This window comes from Podarcis pityusensis (genome assembly GCF_964106645.2).
Source record: "Podarcis pityusensis genome assembly, chromosome: 10".
Lineage (NCBI taxonomy): Eukaryota > Metazoa > Chordata > Lepidosauria > Squamata > Lacertidae > Podarcis > Podarcis pityusensis.
This window is the reverse complement of record NC_138035.1, coordinates 45,563,658-45,584,165: the sequence shown is the minus strand read 5'-3', so window position 1 is coordinate 45,584,165 and position 20,508 is coordinate 45,563,658. Positions and strand designations below refer to the sequence as shown.

Here is a 20,508-nt window from a genome sequence, read left to right as displayed (position 1 = left end):
AGGAGCATCCCAGAGAGTGTGCAGGCAGGTGGGCTCCAAGCCACTCTGAGCCAAAGTGGGGAGGTGCAATTTTTGTGCCTCCCTGGGCCTGCACCCTTGGTGGGGGCAAACCTAACCAACCCCTAGGTATGTCCCTGTAGACACAAGATTGGAAAGGATTTAACACATCCAATATCATGTATGTGCTTTGCCAGATTTTACATGCAACATCTAAAGGGCATTTTCACATTAGAAATGCCTTTTAATCTAGGAAGTGTCACTGGTGAATATTGTTAAGAAAAATATCTCTGTTCCATTTTCTTTAGCATTTCACTGAAGGTAGACATTTACTGTATTGGTTTAGAGGCACAGGAAGTGCCCAAAAAAAACCCTTATTGTATTTTTAATACCAGTGATGCTTCAAACAAACCCCTTGGACACATTTATTTGGGAGCATAATGCTCGCAATGGAATGGGCTATGAAATCTGGGTGAAACTAATCCAGGTTGCCTGTGATAACAGGGAAATCCAAGAATGTTATTAAACACAGTTCCCCAATTGGGTTGGCAATTGATTTGTGGAAGTGGATGCACCAATGGCAAATTTCATTAGGTGTTACATTCCAGATGACACTGGGAGTTATGAGTTACCTCATATCAGTCTGAAAAATCAAGGAAAGGAGGTTCTAAGACCATAAACATAAGAAGAGCCCTGCTGGATCAGAACAAAAGCCTATCTAGTTTGGTTTCCTGTTCTCAGGGTGGTCAACACAGTACCTATTTTGAAGCCTGTAAATAGGACCTGAGTGCAATTGTACTCCATTTGTGATTCCAAGCAACAGGTATGCAAGACGCATGGTGCCTCCAACAGCAGAGACAGAACAGAGCCATCATGAATAGTGACCACCGAAGATCAGAGATGATGGAAGTTGTAATCCAACAACATCTGGGTGGCACAAGTTCTCCTTCTTAGCTCTTTGCCCGGGTTTTCCAAACTTGGATCTCCAGCTGTTTTTGGACTACAACTCCCATTATCCCTAGCTAGCAGGACCAGTGGCCAGGGATGGTGGGAACTGTAGTCCAAAAACAGCTGAAGATCCAAGTTTGGGAAACCCTGCTCTACACTGTGAAACAGCCCTTGTCCTACATCCACATCAGCACATAAGAAGAACCTGCTGAATCGTGCCAATGGGGTCCATCTATTCCAGCATCCTGTTCTCACAGTGGCCGCCCTGATGTCTACAGAAAGCCCAAAACCAGAACCTGAGGATTCGCAGCAACTGGCCTTCGGAAACCTACCGCTTCTGACAGTAGAGGCAGAACACAGCCACAGCAGGGGAGACAGAAGGATTGCAAAGGACTGTGAATAGATTAACCAAAAAGGAGGATGGTGTAGTCAGTGTGGTGCCCTCCTGATGGGCTGCCCTCCCATCATCCAGTGACTATGCTGGCTGGGGCTGATAGGGGATGGAGTTAATCAACCTCCGAATGGTATCATATTGGTGGCATAACAGGATGGGGTGGGTTGTGGTTTTTTGGCAATATTTTACTTTGCATATCAGCATAGACCTGTCCTTGAAAAAGACATCTCTAAATAGTGATGGGATCTCCAATAACCAAAATGGTATTTATGATATCAGGTGAAGAGTCAGAGAACTAACAGGCTGTTGCAGCTCGGGGGGTATAATCTTACGGTCTTTACCATCAGACATCAATGACATCAAATAACCCTGTGAGTTTGCTACATCGAAAAGTAACATGAGACAGAGCAATATGAACTTGCAGAAAGATCCTGCAATCTGTTTTCAGGCTGTGACTAATTAAAATCAGGATCTTACACCTACGATTTCAGTTTATAACCCCAAAATTGTATCTTCTTGAAAGGAGTGTACGGCCATTTCAGTTGCATACTCATTTACATGTACAGAATCCAAGAACTGCCAAGGAATCCTGGGATACTGAGTGTGGCCCAGGTGCCGAGAATGCTGTGTTAGAGATCCCAACCATTCCTTGCATATCTACAATTCCCAGAATTCCCTGGGGGAGGGAATGTCTCTGACACCAGCCCATAGAACAGAGATGCTCTGTGTGTGTTGAAGAATGAATTCTAGAGGGGGGGGGGAATGGTTGGCATGTCTGTAATGCTTGGCCAGTGGCTTGTGCGCATAGTGTTTAACCAGCTTTATTGGGAGCAGACCTTGAGTTGATGTAATTGTATCAGTACAAGATTTCCCAAGTATATCGTGACAATCCTGAAATGGTTACAAGATTATCCCAGAAATATTCAATTGTTTCATATCTCCCTGCTTTCAATAAAAGACAAAAGTCCATACTGTACCGTTAACTTCAGATACGGAACTGATAGGTAACAAGCAATGTAGCTTACCAGTTATTTTGTCTTTTATTCTAGATAATGAGAGGATAAGGATTTGATTACTCAACATGATTCGGAAACAAACTACACCAGGAGAGCAATTTTTGCAGTCTTTGAAGTTTTTTTTTTAATCGTTGATCAAAATATGTTTCATAAGCAACTTTTTGAGCCAGCATCCACTCTTTGAAAATATGAGCAACCCCATTGATGTAAGTGGCCTTTAAGGGCTTGAATCAAAGTCAAATGAAGTCAGTGGGAAGTCTCCCTTTGATATTAGTGGTCTTTGGATCCGGTCATATCGGTGAGATCAGAATTTGGCCTCAGAATGGCAACCCACACAAAAATCTCCTGCTTCATGAAAGGACTTGACTAATCGCTGAATGTTGCCTGCACTTTAAAAAGCACAAAACATGCTCATAATCGTTGGCTTGCACTGAGGACACAGAGTGAATGGAAGCTGTTAAGGCTTGCTTAATGTGATTCCTGTTTGTCATTATTAAGTGTGCGTGAAAAACAAAAACAAAGCAACGGAGCAGACTTTTGACTCTCGGTGTATCAGTCTGTGCTGGTGCGTGACAGAAACACAGCGTCGTGCTCCAACACCACAAGGGATGGTCCCTCAGGGCAACACAAAACTTCCTGTGGAAAACAATCACGGAAAAGAGGAAGCCACAGCTATTCTGTGCATGTGGCGTTTAAGAGGTTTTGTACAGGGCAGAATCAGCTCCAGGAGTTGGTGGATCCATGAGCCAAGCAAGTTCACTGTGTGTCCCTTTAACCTAGAAGAGGCACGGCATTCTTTCATTCTCTCTCCAGTCCTCTTTGATGGACACTGAAGCTAGTTTGTGACCCTTTTGGCCTTGGGAGCCCTAGCAATAGTCTCATCTTGCTACCCTCTTGGGCTGGCTATTTAGGGTGGGCTCCCTCTCCTATTTTACAGGAGTGTACAGAGGGAAGGTGCTTCCAAACAAACATATAGAGGAAAGATTTCAGGAGTTCCTTTCTTTTAGAATTCTTAGCTTCTCAGATTTGTACTCCACCCTAGCCAGGGCTAAAGGTAAAACTAGATATGAAGCTAAATGCATCCCTTGTTGCTGTGTCCTTAAAACAAGAAGCAGCAGAGAGCAGGGGTGGATTTTATTGGGACTATGAAACACATGGAAAGGAGTGTAACCAGGGCTTTATTTCCAGCAATAACTCACCAGAACCGAGTTTTGGCACCTCTCATGTGGGCACCATTGCCGTTATAAGAAAACAAGGGAGGTGTTCATGGTGAGTTCCAACACCTCTTTTTCTAGAAAAATAGCATTGGGTGCAACACCCTCCACTGCAGACTCTATTAGCTCTAGGAAGGAAGCTCTGTTTAGGCAAATTTTGATATCTCCCTATTTTAAGAACACATTATATGGGAAGAGGGCAGAATTATTAGACAATTTCAGACAAGTTTTTACAGTAAAAAACACTTTTGACTTGTCTTAATTTTCGGTTGCTGAGTGGAGGATGAATCATGTGAATTCAGTAACACAAAAGGAAAACTGAACATTATCATTCTCCATGTGTATGAGATCATATGGAAACACTCTCACATGCACAGACTTCAAGAATATTAAGTCTCCTGATGTAGAGTGAATTGCAGTCTGTCACTTCACTTTGGTAAGTGATGGAAAAGGCAAAATAAAACAGAGTTAAATAGCCAGAAAGTAGTTCAGTAACCTAAGAGAGGGGGTAAGGATGAATGGGTAGATGGAAGACCATGTGCAGTAGCAGCATCTGAACTTTGGTAAGTGATGGACAAGGCTGAGTATAGCAGAGTTAGTAGTGAGAAAAAATTCAGTAACCTGAGAGAGGGGGAAAGGATAGATGGATGGATGCCCAGTGCAATTGTAGCATATGAACTTTAGAACTATGATGTAAAAATAAAGGAAGCTGAAGTTCCATGGAAGAAGAAAAAAACCCCAAGAACTATGCAGTGTTTTCTGGATGCTCAAGGAGATTCCAAAACTCAGATCTTGCAAACAGCTGCAACACTCTGATCTATGGGACAGTTATGCAGGTGAGTGCTTTTCTAGTTGTGCTCAGGTGACATTTAATTCTGTGCTTTTGTAGAAAGAGAACCAGACAACAGGTTTACAACTATGTGAGCAAGCTAGGAAAAACAAAAAGAGAAACCTGTAACGAAAAAAAAATCAAGCCAAGAGTGATTGACATTTATATATATTTCAGTAGCCATTAGATATTAGATTCAGGCTTGCAGTCTAGGCACCAAACGGGCAGGTGTTCACATCAAAGAAATCTGAGTTGACACCTGTCAAGATAATTATACATAAGCATAACAATGCACCGACACTACCTCTATAGCAGCGTTAACCTCTGGAAACATACACAGCCCGTTTCAGCTGCCTAATATTCCAGGTCCTTGAGCAGCTACAAAAGGCCATCAGTTAATATTTATAACATAATTTGTTTCCCACAGAAATAATTCTTCCAGAAATGGAATTCTTCTTCCAGACTCCCAACATCCTCTCCCTTTGTTGCAAAAGTGGTCAGTTCTATTTTAGAACAGTAACCATTTTGAGTCAGTGCCATGAAAACATAGAGCCAACCAACATTTTTTGATCCCTTTGTTATACTTCCCCGATATCTTGGAAGGACTGATGTTTTCACCTCCCAGCTCAAGCCTGCCCCAAAGGGGAACAAATATTTAGTGTTGGCGCTAAGGGGCTTGCAGCTTAATTTCCCCCTGTCCCCCCCCCCCCGACAAAATCATATTGAAGTAACTGGGCAATTGCTCATGCCCTTTTGTCATTTTAGAGCAGAGCTTCTCAGCTGTTTTTGGACTACAACTCCCATCATCCCTAGCTAGCAGAACCAGCAGCCAGGGATTATGGGAATTGTAGTCCAAAAGCAGCTGGAGACCCAAGTTTGGGAAACCCTGTTTTAGAGCAAGCAATGACAACGTATACTTTGAAAAACAATCTACACCATGACTCCGACATGGTGGGAATGTGGACTGATGAAATTGTGTGTTTTGCTTGTACAGAAGGAGTATCACAGGGGTGGGGAAAATTTTTCAGTCTGAACGCCATGTCACTGCCCCATCACTTCTGGGCAGCCTTTTGAATGCTGCTTGCTGGTGGTGTGGAGGTCATAGGCAGAAGTGGGTGAAGCAACAAATACAACGTTTAGCTTTGTACACTAGTCTAGTTTTTACACACATTCAAACACTCCGTACCTTCAATCCAGACACACAAGAGGCATTGTCAGAGTTAAAATCCTAGAACTGTAGAATTGGAAGGACACCCAAGAATATTGTAGTTCAACCCCCTGTAATGCAGGAATATTTTTGCCCAAAATGAGGCTTGAACCCACAACCCTCAGATTAAGAGTCCCATGCTCTATCAACTGAGCCAGGGCATCAAGGACGCATTTTAGCCAGGCAAAAGCACTTGGATCAGTGATAGATGTGGCCTAGGGAGAAAGGCTAGACAGAGAGGCCTAAATTGTCACATTCAGCTCCCAGGATGAAGGTTTCCCACCCCTGGGGTAATATGACTGCTTCGTCACTCACTACTCAGTGAGCATCCTGGTTTTTCATTCAGCTAACTTTCAGTAGCTTCACAACATTAAATACAGGTTGACTTGGGAATTACAGTCAGGGTGAAGAATCGCACAATCCTTTCATCACACACCTCACCCCACATTCCCACTGGGACAATTTGGTCATATGAATTTTGACCTCACAGGGATGGCTTATTCCTCTTAGTGAGAGGCAAAGACACATGGTATCTGCCATTCTGTTGGCATGAATAAAATCCAGTGAATTATAATTAGTCAGCTTAATGGCAGGTTATTTCACTTTTATCCTCTGGTAATTATCTTGGGTCTATGGGGATGTTCAGGAATGGGAAACTACTTCACACCCGAGTTTCCCAACCTTGAGGAATTTCTTTTTCAGAGCCTATCTGAATGGTAGGCTCTGAAAAATAGAGGGGGGGGGGAATCAGAACCTGTCCCCTAATATGTTTTGTCTTTCTCTAAAATGAAAAAGAGAAAGAATTTCCTGTTTCCACTGAATAAAAAGATAAAATCCTTCTCATACAATCACCTGATCTCAGTGTAGTGATGGAAAAAAATCTGAGAGTATTGGCTCCTTTTGTGATTGGGTAGTCATTCTAATTGAAAGTGGGTTTCTTTTGTTTACTGTTGAAAACTGGAAAAGATTTATTTTTCTTAAGGCAGGTTCTGTCTCTTATCACCATTGTCGCTTTCCTGGTTTCTTTTCTCAATCTAGATCTGACCTACCATTCAGACCTCTGTTTCAGGTATTTTTTATGCCCTCATTCCTCAACACACACACACACACACACACACACACACACACACACTATAGCTATCAATAAAATCCATTCAATGCTCTATATAGGTTTTGAATTGACCTGACATCCCACTCGCCACCTCTTCACAGCAGATGGTGCTTCCTACTGAGAGAACAGGCTGCCTCTTCTATCCTCCTATTCAATGCACTTAACAACGAAGACTACTCCTAATAAATCAGGACTGCAAGTTTTAATCAGATTAATCAACTGGACCATTAATTGACAGTTGGAAGCAAATCTAACAAGTGAGAACTCGTGACAGAGTTGTTAATCTTTCGGTGGCTATTTTTGTCTTAGTGTCCTACTGCAATAAGGAAGAAAAAATAAAAATCTTTAAGATGCCATCTCCTCCTAACAAGGAGTGCTAACTTTTGTTTCTGAAACTACAGGTTCCCATGCCCTTTCTTCAACAGTGGGGAAAAAAGGACAGCTGGTGGGGCAGCTGAGTGGGGCTGCTTTCCTCTCCCACCTTTCAAACACCGTTCAGCACCAGGAGGAGGAAGAGGGCTACTTATAGCTCCTTCTATAAGTAAGGAGCTTGGCAGGGGCAGCCATGGCAGCAGAGCCATTTCAATGCTTCTGCAGCTGTGTCCGCACCATGCCAGGCTCACTGCTGCCTTTCCCCTCCCTCCCAAATTGGCTGCAATTTTATAGGAGCATACAGTTTCCATGTTAAACACTGGAAAAGCATGAACCTGTGGTCAACTTCCTTATTGCTGTCTTTGTGCAGAGTGTGTTCTAGTGTTTATCTTACACGTGGCATGAGGCGAAGCATGTTTACTCAGAAGAAAGTCCAGCTGAGTTCAACTGACCATGCCAGTTTGCATAAGATTGCGCCTGTAGTTTCCTGCACACCCTGCAAGGAACACCACTGTTGTTACCGCTGAACAGCCTTAGAGGACTTATACTCCAAACTCTCCCAGTCAGGGTTCAGATCCAGATTCCTCATCTTTCAAGCCTTCTCTCACATCCCTAGATCACACTGATTCTCATGAAGACAACCAAATTACTACTGTATTTACATGAATCTAATGCACCATCGAATCTAATGCAAACCTCAATTTTCAAAACCTTGAAACCAAAAAAGTATTTGCTGGCGCCATCAAATCTAATGTGTACCCTAATTTCTGTAATGTAATTTGGCCAAAAAAGATGTGTGTTACATTTGAGTAAATACAGTACATCTAACCCCAACTTCAGCTGTACAGTGGTACCTCAGGTTACATATGCTTCAGGTTACAGACTCCGCTAACCCAAAAATAGTGCTTCAGGTTAAGATCTTTGCTTCAGGATGAGAACAGAAATTGTGCTCCGGCGGCGCGGCGGCAGCAGGAGGCCCCATTAAAGTGGTACTTCAGGTTAAGAACAGTTTCAGGTTAAGAACGGACCTCCGGAACGAATTAAGTACTTAACCCGAGGTATCACTGTACTCAGCCCCACCACATAACTTGTATTCTTAAAATCTACACAGAAAGCGTACATGCATCCAGCTTTGGACTATTATGGACTTGGGTTTGGAAATTCATAGATTTCAACTGACTTCAAAGAAGAGATTCTGTGCTTCATGGTGATGTTGTTCTCTATATTCCTTCAGCATCCCATGTACCTGTTTAACCATTCCAGCTATCATTTTTAATCTTACAAGTATGAGTCAGCCACGACTGGACCTAATGGTCAGGGGTCCCTTTACCCTTTACCTTTATGTGTGCACTGATGATAATCATTATCACATCACCTGCTCCACAGGTGGGGAAGCTTTGGGCCTCTAGATGTTGCTGAACTACAGTTCCCATCATCCCAGGCCATTTTCCATGCTTGTCGGGGGTGGTGGTAATGGGAGTTACAGTTCAGCAATATCTACAGGGCCAAAAGTTCTGTTCACCTGGCCTACTCTTATGGTTTAAAACAAGGGCTGGAAACCTGTGACCCTCCACATGTTGCTAGACTGCAACTCCCATAATCCCTGAGCATTTTTACCATGCCTGCTGGGAGTTGGAGTCTATCAGCATTCAGAGGGCCACAGGTCTTCCACCCCTAGTTAAAAAGAGACATGGATAGAAGAAGTCATTTATTTACAGTGTTTTTATTCAGTCTTATTCAGGGAACCTAACCATTAAAGCAATCAATTAAAACAACAGTCATCAATAGCAAAATATACCGAGTAAATTAAAAGCATTAAAAAAAGAAGTCTTAAAAACCACAGAAACCCAGAGCCAGGAAGGGTAAAAAACAACCCTATTATAATAATCGCTATTAATCCTAAATAAATACAAATACATCTTCAGTTGGTGCCAAAAAGATAACAAACCTGGTGCCACTTGGAGGACTGAATTCTAAAGCCTACTTAGAGTTACGTCTGCTTGCAATATTTTGCTGATAATTGATGGCAGAGGAAGCAGTGCGAGTATAAAGAATGTGTACTCCCCATCTCAAACCCCATAAGTAAACGCACATATCTGATTCCATGGACAACTCTACTAAAAACTGCTTAGACAAATAGCTTGCTTTAATTATATCCCTTTTCCCAATTAAACAAACCAAAGCATAGAACATATTTACCCAAAGGATGCTTTCAAATGATGTTCAATGTCCAACTGAGTACAGAGCCATCTGGAGCTAGCATCCCTGGCATCTGTAATATCTGCTTAACAAATCCATCTCAAATGACCAGGAGGTCACATGCCAGTTGCGACAGACTCATTGCCTGCATTTCCCCTCCCCTAAATCCATTGCATCCAGAGCAAAGCTCTTCCTTGATTTTGCATATTTTAACATGCATTAAAAATATACTTTGTGAAATAATTAAATACTGCTCGGTACACTTTTAAGCAAAAATCTGACAGGCTAGAAGTCACTGAGAATAAATCACCCATATGTGTTTAACTCATGACCAAGGCAGCATTTTAGGGCTCAAAACCAAAAAGGGCTTATTTGAGCTTCTGACTATAGAGATGTATTTCACGATCAACTTTTAGGTGAAGTGGAAATCTGATATTGTGGGCAATTGGATTTCTGTGGTACACTCATGTGAATTAAGAGTTGATGGATTGGTCCCTAATGTATTCACAATCCTGACTCACTCATACACAGAATATTGATTCATTTAATGTTGCGCAAAACTTGGACATTTTCCAGAAGGTGCCTTTTTTCATCGTCCCTGAGATTCCATTGAACAGAATGGATAATCTCACTTTACAAGGAATGAATTTGGGATTATTTTCATGCATCCAAGGCTGTGTTCATGTGTTAGATATTCCGGAGCATCTGCCTTCTGCATTAACCACACTTGTTTTTGAATATAAATTTATTTTTTGCTTGTTCTTCACATGGCATTAAGTAAAATCAATGAAGCTATCGGAAGTACCATTTACTCCTATATGTACAATCCCATTAAAGGTAAAGGTAAAGGGACCCCTGACCATTAGGTCCAGTCGTGACCAACTCTGGGGTTGCAGCGCTCATCTCGTTTTATTGGCCGAGGGAGCCGGCATACAGCTTCCAGGTCATGTGGCCAGCATGACTAAGCCGCTTCTGGCGAACCAGAGCAGCGCATGGAAACGCCATTTACCTTCCCGCCGGAGTGGTACCTATTTATCTACTTGCACTTTGATGTGCTTTTGAACTGCTAGGTTGGCAGGAGCAGGGACCGAGCAACGGGAGCTCACCCCGTCACAGGGATTCGAACCGCTGACCTTCTTGATCGGCAAGTCCTAGGCTTTGTGGTTTAACCCACAGTGTCACCCCCATCCCATTAGCAATGTACAAAGCTGCCTTATACTGAATCAGACCATTGGTCCATCTACTTGAGTAGATGGACCACACTTACTGGGAGCAGCTTTCTCAAGTTTCATGTACAATGGGAAGAAATCTCCAAATATATCCCATTTCATCACTCTTCTCAGTTGACAGATAAAGATTTCCTTAGGATGATACTAAGATCTGCAGGACATGTGGAACCCAGGCCTCCTCAATCTCAGTCTCAAATCTCTGTCTGCTGGATTACAGTGGTGCTGACAGGCTATGGTCTGAAGACACATAAAGCTAGCACCTTGCTGATGCTAATCAGGTCTGGGTTTGGGTCAATGCCCTGATGGGCAACTGCTGAGGAACCTTGAGTTTCACAACAGAACAAAGGCAGGGTAGAAATGTCAGGAAATCAATCAGTGTGACTTGCACCATGCAGTGCTCATTTGATTGCTTTACCATGTGCATAAAGGCAGATTTCAACGTGCCACTGTATTGGTTTCCAACAGGGGTATGGTGGCAGCATAATAAAATATAGGTATGCTTTGAAACAACAACAACAATTATGCAACCACTCCATAGCATTTCTAAAGTGAGATTGAGTCCACTCAGCCCATATATTACCACACAAATCCCGGATTGGTCAGAATCTTCTCTACCAATATTCTTCCATCCTACAGATTTGAAGATATTTTTCAATGTAATAACACATACACCCCCCCCAATGCAGAACCACCAAGCTATTTCACATGCACACACCCTAACTAGCTTCTTCTGAAACAAAGCAAAAAATAACTTTGTAATATGTCTGCTGAGCTTTCACATAGAAAAAAAAGATAATCGTCTACATCCAGGACACTGACAAACTGGAACGTGTCCAGAGGAGGGCAACCAAAATGGTCAAAGGCCTGGAAACGATGCCTTATGAGGAATGGCTAAGGGAGCTGGGCATGTTTAGCCTGGAGAAGAGGAGGTTAATGGGTGATATGATAGCCATGTTCAAATATATAAAAGGATGTCACATAGAGGAGGGAGAAAGGTTGTTTTCTGCTGCTCCAGAGAAGCGGACACGGAGCAATGGATCCAAACTACAAGAAAGAAGATTCCACCTAAACATTAGGAAGAACTTCCTGACAGTAAGAGCTGTTCGACAGTGGAATTTGCTGCCAAGGGGTGTGGTGGAGTCTCCTTCTTTGGAGGTCTTTAAGCAGAGGCTTGACAACCATATGTCAGGAGTGCTCTGATGGTGTTTCCTGCTTGGCAGGGGGTTGGACTCGATGGCCTTTGTGGTCTCTTCCAACTCTATGATTCTATGATTCCTCCTAGCATAGATTACGTCCTAATAAAATTTCAGCAGGGAACCTTCTGCAGCAGAACAAATTTAAGGGATAATGGCTGGAAAGTGTTTAAATTAATTAATGCCGTGAAGCAGAATTCTAAACACGTTTCAAAGCAGAGTCGGCTACGCTCATTCTAAATATTCTTTTCATATGCATAGTAGACTTGCAATGTACATAGCAGTGCAAGTCCTCCTTCCCCCTAAAATAATTCTGCACTTGGAAATTGCATTCCCATAGAATGTAGTTGGCTCACACTGAGCAGTCCACCTCCGTGGTGACAAGCTCTTCTCTCAAGATAATACATTTAGTTCTTCTCTGCTTCAGTTTAGGCAGAGCTCCTGGAGCATGGTATGTAGGCAAAAGAAGATCAGCCTTCATCAAGCAGGCACTCTCCAGGCATTGTTGGACTACAGCTCCCATCAGGCCCCAGCCAGCATGGCCAACAGTCGAGGATGGTGGGAGCTGGAGTCCTGCAGCATCTGGAAGGCACCAGGATGATAAAGACTGATTAAGAAGGTGCATTTTTTTACGGCTTCTCATGCAGCTCAGGGATGGTGAACCTGCACCTCACAAACACCTTGATGTTTCTGGACTCCTGTCATTTCTGATTACGTTCGCTGGGGCCAATAGGAATTGGAGTCCAATAACATTTGGAGAACCACAGATTCCCCATCCCTGCTTTAGTTAAACCAGAAAGGGTCAGTAGAGCATATGCCAGGCATAGGCAAACTCGGCCCTCCAGATGTTTGGGGACTACAACTCCCATCATCCTTAGCTAATAGGACCAGTGGTCAGGGATGATAGGAGTTGTAGTTCCAAAACACCTGGAGGGCCAAGTTTGCCTATGCCTGGCATATGCTCTATTGCGCGGGGACTCCCTGGTCCTGAATGGGGTAACTGTGCCCCTGAAGGACCAGGTGTGCAGCCTGGCAGTCATTTTAGATTCACGGCTGTCCATGGAGGCACAGGTCAATTCTGTGTCTACCAGATCCATCTGGTATGCTGAGCCCTACCTGCCCACAGACAGTCTCTCCAGAGTGGTGCATGCTCTAGTTAGCTCCCGCTTGGACTACTGCAATGTGCTCTACATGGGGCTACCTTTGAAGGTGACTTGGAAACTACAACTAATCCAGAATGTGGCAGCTAGACTGGTGACTTCGAGTAGCCCCCGGGACCATAAAACACCGATCCAAAAGAATCTTCACTGGCTCCCAGTACGTTTCCGAGCACAATTCAAAGTGTTGGTGCTGACCTTTAAAGTCCCAAATGACCTCAGCCCAGTATACCTGAAGGAGCATCTCCACCCCCGGGACACTGAGGTCCTTCTCTGAGGGTCTCCTGGTAGTTCCCTCACTGCAAGAAGTGAAGTTACAGGGAGCCAGACAGAGGGCCTTCTCAATAGTGGCACCCTCCCTGCGGAACGCCCTCTCATCAGATGTCAAGGAAATAAAGACCTACACAACTTTTAGAAGACATCTGAAGGCAGCCCTGTATTGGGATGCTTTTAATATTTGATGATTTACCATGTTTTTATACGTACTATAAGCTGCCCAGAGTGGCTGGGGAAACCCAGGCAGATGAGCAGGGTATAAATAATAAAATTATTATGATTATTAAAAGGTCACAGATTCAATCCATCCATTTCCTGATAATGCTGGAAAGACTGCTTTCTGAAAGCCAGGAGAGCAACTTTCAGTCAGTACCAACCAGCCTGAGCCAGATAAACCACTGGCCTGAATCCATATAAGGTGGTTTCCTATGTTCCAAACCTATCTGAGCCTACTTGGGTTTTTAGATCTTCAGCAGACACTTTTCTCTGTCCTGTCACCCTCACCACACATTTGGTGAGGATATGTGAGAAGGTCTTGTCGATTGTGATTCCCAGATTGTGAAACTCCCTTCCATGGGAGTCCAGGCTGGCCCCCTCTCTGGTTTTCTTTCACCAGCAAGCAATGACTTTTTTGTTCAGAAGGGTCTTCGGCCATTAACTGACTGTTGTGACAAGATCCTTTAATGGTGGGTGTTGTACATTTTCTTCTCCTCTTGTGCTTTTGGATGCTTTCAACTTGTTTTGATTCAGTGTTGGTTTTAATATGCTACCATTTGTTTTGTGTTTTTAAGATTCCTAGCTGTTCTATGCATGTTCTTAGCTGCATCTGTTTTTTATTCTTGTTGTGAACTGCCTTGGGTCCTGCACCGATTAAAATATAGGATATAAAATAAAGTAAACTAAAACAAATCGTTGTTGGCTAGTGCTGTGCTGAAACCTGTCCCCCCAATTTCTAAAAGTTATCTTCACCTGTGAAAGAGCCTTCTGTTTTTCTACCTCACTTGCAGATTGGGTGGAGTATTGGGATTGCTTTATTCCTGTGAGGTCGATGTAGGTAGTGTGGGTGTTTTTTCATCTCGTAAAACATTTCTTCAGGGTTCTGCAGCCTACAGAGTTGCCTGTGCTTCCTGTTCTGGGGAGGAAAATAACTCAAGGGAGGAGTTCTCATGATGTATTCCCCTGGGTTTTGATTGAAGCATGGGAAGTAGGAAGGGTGGCTGCTGAGCCCCTAAGATTGGTTCACTCACTGGTTTTGTTTTTAAGGGAAGTGCTTCCTTTATTTATTTCTGTGCTGGTTTCTATAAAAGCAAACTGACTAAACAACAACAACAACAATGCACAGCTGTCAGGCACATGGTAGGCAGGGTGCTTGAACTTATGAAAAGCCTAAGCTAGGACAACATAGAGTTTTCTGGTAGCATGGCCATCTGAGGAAAGGTCATAGCCCAGTCAGTGGCAGACAATCTGCTTCTCGTGCAAAAGGTCCCAGGTTCAATTCCTGTCTGAACTCTGAAGAACTGCTGTCAGTCAGTGTCAACAATTCTGAGCCCGATGGACCAACAGCCTGGCTTCATATAAGGCAGCTTCCTCTGTCCCAAGTGTGCAGAACTTGTGGATTTGTAGAATGAAAGGACACTCACAAGCATCCTTTGGCCATGCCAGAGGTAAGGTAAGTCCTGAATTCCACTCATGAGACTTTTGCAGAAATTTGTGGTAGAATGGCTGAAAAATTCAGGATAATTTGTCAGCATAGCATTATTGTCGAGAGCTTTAATGTGACTCAATAGATTTGTTTTAGAGGCTTACCGTACATAAAGATCTTCTGAATCAATCATCTCCTAGTGGTGGTGACCAAGTTCTGATGCTGAACAAAACTACCCAAAACCTTCCCCAAATGTCCAGGGTTCAGTAAAGGACAGGGACAGATCTGCCCTATAGATGTGATTCATTGGCTGCAATCCAGCAGTTACGCAGCTTATGCCAATTCATTTTAATGAGCTGAATGGCACTCATAGCCTTTAAATAAATACTCTAATGTAAATAAATACTCCAAGGTAGGTGTTTGGCACAGTACTTGATATATCTAACAGTCTTAGATATCATTACTGCCTTCCTTAAGATCCAGCTGGTGGCGGAGATCAATGCAGGGGCAGAGGGCGGGGGCGGGGTCCCACCATTGGGCGGGAGCCCACCAGCTAATCAGTGCTGGAGGGAGGCATAGCCAAAGGAGATTTAAACCACAGCACAGCTGGGGGCCGTCCTCTCGCGCCCAAAGCTCAGTCACTTTGTTTCAATCAGCTTTCTTCTATTGCTGTTGCAATAAACCAAATGATATGGTTCTTGGATCTCTCCCATACAACAACAACAACAGGAATCAAACTTCTGGCCAATGGCATCCTGGAGCTCATCTAATCAAAGCCCACAAACCTATTTTCCTTCCTAACTTAGTGAACGCTAGAGATTTTTAAAATGTGTTGCTTATTGTTAACTCCACACTGAAAAAGTCTCCGCTTGTACCACAGAATGGGAGCCATACTGAGAACCAGAGATGTTTCAGCCGCATCTCACAGAGGGGATATAATGAGAGACTCACAGCAGCGCTAAGTGCAATGCAGCTGATGGCTATAGATGGAAACCACCATGTATAATTCATAACTGTAGTCCATGATTAGATGAATTTCACAATCTTGTTGGCCAGATTCCTCCTTTGCTGTATGCAAGAGATCCAGGAATCGTAGTTAGGTGTATCACAAGAGCAATATGGGGAAGCCCATCAAAATTTGTGTGCATAATTTCAAGCCATGCATCAGGGAGGTACAGTTTTAGACAGCACACAAGGGCTCTCTGGAGTGAAAATTACTCCATTAAAAATAATAATCCTCTCACTTAGAAAACCAGAATGTCTTGGAGAAGGCTAAGCTAGAACTCTTCCCTGACACCAAGTATTTTATGTGCAAAGTTGTTGTTGTTTTTAATAGAGAAGCATTATGAGTGCAGCTTAGACACAGGCTTACTTCCACCATGAGAACTAAAAGACACAGGATCAGAGAACTGGAAGGGACTGCAAGGGTCATGTAGTCTAACCCTCTGCAATGCATGGGGCTTGAACCCATGACCTTGAAATTAAGAGTCTCATGCTCTACCAATCCTTTGCCTAGTGGGATGTGATCCTAAACCCATTTACTTGTGGCTTACTCCAGCTAGATGGCTTATAGGGCATGACCTTAAGCACAAGACTTCATTCTTAAGAATACTGATTCATGAAATAAGATTCAAATGAAATAAATAGGACTGGGTTTCCATTGGAGTGGGCTGCACAGATCCAATCCTAAGCAAATCAAATGGCTCTTCGATTGTTACGCCTACACACTCAAAGTACGTAGATGTGCTTGTCCATGAGGAGGTGCGACTGCTCATTAAAACACACCTCCATGCCCATATATTCAGCAGACCACCAAAAAGGGCAACCTATGTGCCTATAAGCAGAGCCTATCCACCTGATGTAAAGTTCCTGACGGTGGGGAGAGCCTACACACAGGCTCTCCTTTCCTATAGTCCAGGCATGTTCAACTCCCAAGAGACTGTGATCTACTCCCACTAAAAAAAAAAAGTGGCAGTGATCTACCTACCCTCTTCTGGATTGAGCTTCAGGGGTCTTATTCTAAATATTAGCTTCCAATTTGATCTCCAAAGTAATTTTAGCCACTAAAATTTTATTTAAAAATAAAGGGCAATAGTCAGCTAAGTTTTACTCAGAGTAGACCCACTGAAATTAATAGACTTAGTCATATGCTGTCATTTCAATGGGTCTACTCTGAGTAAACTTTAGGTGACTACCATCCAAAGACATGCAAGTTTAGAATGTCCCAGCCATGGTGGAAGATCAGTTGAGGGGCATAAAAAAGGGACTTTCTCTGTGGCCACACTTAAACTCTGGAAGTATTTGCCCTGTGAGGCTCAGTTGGCACCTTCTCTTATGCCATAGGGTAGGCTTTAGGTTTATCTGATCCACAATTTGTATTATATGCTGCACCAGTCTCTGTTTCCACTATATTGTAGCTCTGAAATATTTTGCATTGTATAGTTGGTTTTAGGGTGCAACGTTGCAGTCCCCAAAAGTACATCCCAGGGGCCAGAGGTTATTGTGGAGAGAAAGGTCCACCTGTGAAGATGGAGGTCCACAGGTGGAAGCCCTCCAGGGGCAAACCATCCATACGAATGCAGAGATACAGAAAGCACTCAGGGCCTTAAGGGTTCTCACTGAACAGTCTTATAATATGTACTCAGATGTAAGTTTCACTGTTGTTCAGTGGAACTTACTCCCAGGTAAGTAGATACAGGCTTGCAGCCTCCATCATCCAACACTAACTAGATACAATTAGAGATTATAAAAATGTTGCATTAAACTAGCAGGAGTGAGAGACGGTACATCATTCCAGTATTAGACAGATGACTCAAAACTGCAATCCTAAAGGAGTTATTCCCATTGAATGCAACAGTATTTGCTTCTGAAAAGGCATGTTAAACACCTGAGTTTTATGCAATACCTGAGTTTTATGCAACAAAATGTGACCAGCTGGGGGAGGGATGCCCAACTCCAAATCAGTGTGAGCCTGTGATTAGTGAGGTATTGAGTCCGCAAGATTTTTCTTTCTTCGATTTTTCCAAACAAACCCCTTGGGCAACTAACATCTCCCCACCACACCACCACCACCAAACTGTAGCCATGTAAGACCACTCAGACAAACTGGGAGGGAAGCTCCTTAGCAGACGACATCCATTTTCATTGCAGGAAGAACTTAACAGCAATGTTTGCTGAAATGAGGTGATGCTGTGGTTTTATTAACAGAGAGTTATCTTTAAGTAATGGTCCTTCTGTTTAAAATGAGGACATTGCACTTTAAATGACGGGGATCAGTAGCCCAAGACGATTGCGATATTCTTTGAACCATCTTTCTCTTTCTGTGCAGAAATTCAAGCATATAATAACTAGTCTAAAACCGATGGCCAAGATTGAAAAGGTGTTCACGGAGTGGGGCTGTAATGCTTTAATTGCAGCGTTTTCCCGAAGGCGGCAAAGCTTTTGCTAGGTAAGCAGAGAGGGGATTTATTATCCCCGCTGTACGGCTATTGCACAAGAGAGAGCTGTCGCAGCAGGATTTCACCTTTCCTAAAATGCTACTTCCACATCCCAGCACGCATTTAAAGCGCAGCCTCCATCATGACTTGTGCGATCGCCCCTGCAAACAAACAAACAAGCCAAAAACGTGCACAGGCATAAACCTCTAGTCCTTCGATCTCTTGTTACCTGGAAGGGCAGCAGCTGAGCGTTTGCAATGCTGTGTTGTTTTGAACTACCGTATTTCTTATTAACAGAGCTCAGGACAGCGGGGACCGTATGATTGCAAGATGTAGAATTGTCTGGCCCGGTTCCCCGCTGCTTCGCATTTCTAGGTATTTCGGCTTGTCGCTGACCCTGGTGCTGAAACCCGAAAACATGCACTGTACACAGACGGACAGAGGCGCCCACACCAGACAACACCGACAGAAAACAGCCCCACCCGCTCTCCCCAAACTGCTCCTGTCTGGGCAGAAAACAGACACTTTTCCCGAACAAAAGAGGGATCTTCAGCTTTCGAGAGAAGCAGCTCCGGGCTCCTGGGGGAGAGCTCGAGGCGAATCTAGCCCAGATTACGGCGGGGCTAAGACACGTCGCCGGAGCTGCAAACCAGATGGTCTGCCTCTGCTAAAGCGAACAAGCTATTGCTCCAAATCCACCCTTTGGAACGCGCAAAAGCAAATGACCCACAAAAACGCGCAGATGAACAGCGGGGATGATCCAACGCCTCTTTGCTCGTTTTTCAGCCCCAAAACCCTTCCTGGGACGCCAATAAAGGATGGTGGCCCCGCACCCAAGGAGGGGGACCACCCAACAGGTGGTTTAATGGCCCCGATTCTCCCTCCCTCTCTCGCTCTCAAGGTGCCCGGGCGCTCAGAGAGACCCCTTCCAACCCTCCTAGCCCAAGCCTCGGCTGCTCTGCACGCCATCCTAGCACGGCCAGATTGGGTCCTCTTGCGTGTTTACCTGCAGCCTGGAGCTGGAGCAAGAGGCACGCCACGGGCAGGCAGGCTGCTGTGGTCCACATGGTGCGCGCCTGCGGCTGGGAGAGCGCCGATCTCCGCCTCGCTCGCTCTGGCCGCGCTCGGGGTTTTGCTTCCCATCAGGTTTTCCTCCTTCCTGGTTAATGAGCACGCTGGGGGAAACGGCGCGTGCGCAGCTGCGGCGAGCCTAGAGACGGCCCTCTTCGGCCGCCCGAGCCGGCTGCCAGAGGAAGGGGCTGCCCGGAGGGGCGCTTGGATGATGGCAGGCAGGCATCCAAGTGGATAGGCTCGGGGAGCTGGGAGGAGAGGGGGCATCCCTGGGTCTGGAAAGGCAGTTGAGGACAGGGAGGAAGGAGCAATGGAAGAGCCTAGAGAACAGCTCTCTCAGTCAGCTGCCACAGCTGAAGGGACCACGAGGGTCATCCAGCCCAACCCCCTGCAATGTGGAGGGATCTTATGGGACTCAAAGCCACGACCTTGAGATTTAGAGCCTCATGCTTACCCACTGAGCTATTCCACCACCCCTTATTTTCACCCATCCAGCCACCTTACATACTGTGATACACAGACAGTTGGGTTAACTCTCTGCAGTTGCCCAAGCAGTGACCACCATATTTTCCCACTCTGCCTCCGACTCCATAAAAACTGTTTCAGCCAGCTGAGCCAGCCCCACCATGAGGCAAAGTGAGAGGGCCATGTTGCAGCCACCTCAGACAGTTGAATTTGAGTGCCATGAAAGTTCAGCATATTACTACTTTACATGTAATATTATATAAAGGGGGAGAGAGGCATGTGTGGGATTTTTCTGCTTCAGTCTGTCTGTCGGTCAGGTGCATTTGTTAGAAACCACTGGCTGCTGCAGAAATGAAGTACAGTGGTACCTCGGGTTATATACGCTTCAGGTTACACATGCTTCAGGTTACAGACTCCGCTAACCCAGAAATAGTACCTCGGGTTAAGAACTTTGCTTCAGGATTAGAACAGAAATTGTGCTCCGGTGGTGCGGCGGCAGCAAGAGTCCCCATAGCTAAAGTGGTGCTTCAGGTTAAAAACAGTTTCAGGTTAAGAACGGACCTCCGGAACGAATTAAGTACTTAACCCGAGGTACCACTGTACGGTACATTTTAGCAGAGGTGGTCATCAGCACATGGCTCCCCATGTGGTAAAATTATATTTTGTCTGAGCTGTTGGGCTGCTAAGGCAAACAGCAAATGTGTCATGCATTTATTCCCATCCATGAACAAATAACAGATTTCCCCATATA

General features: G+C 44.3%; 1 protein-coding gene across 2 annotated transcripts in view; it reads right to left on the bottom strand.

The window, feature by feature from the left end:
- The window catches only part of PTPRR (protein tyrosine phosphatase receptor type R), a 104,144-nt gene extending 84,742 nt beyond the window's left edge, over positions 1-19,402 (bottom strand). The window contains exon 1 of one of the 2 annotated variants that reach the window (XM_080971167.1): positions 19,228-19,402. In XM_080971167.1, the coding sequence (XP_080827293.1) occupies positions 19,228-19,288 (61 nt within the window). In that variant the 5' untranslated portion in view covers positions 19,289-19,402. Of the gene's footprint in view, positions 1-9,287; positions 9,366-19,227 lie in introns of those variants that run through there. The other variant, XM_080971168.1, reaches the window with a different exon arrangement.
- Positions 19,403-20,508: the final 1,106 nt, after the last annotated feature.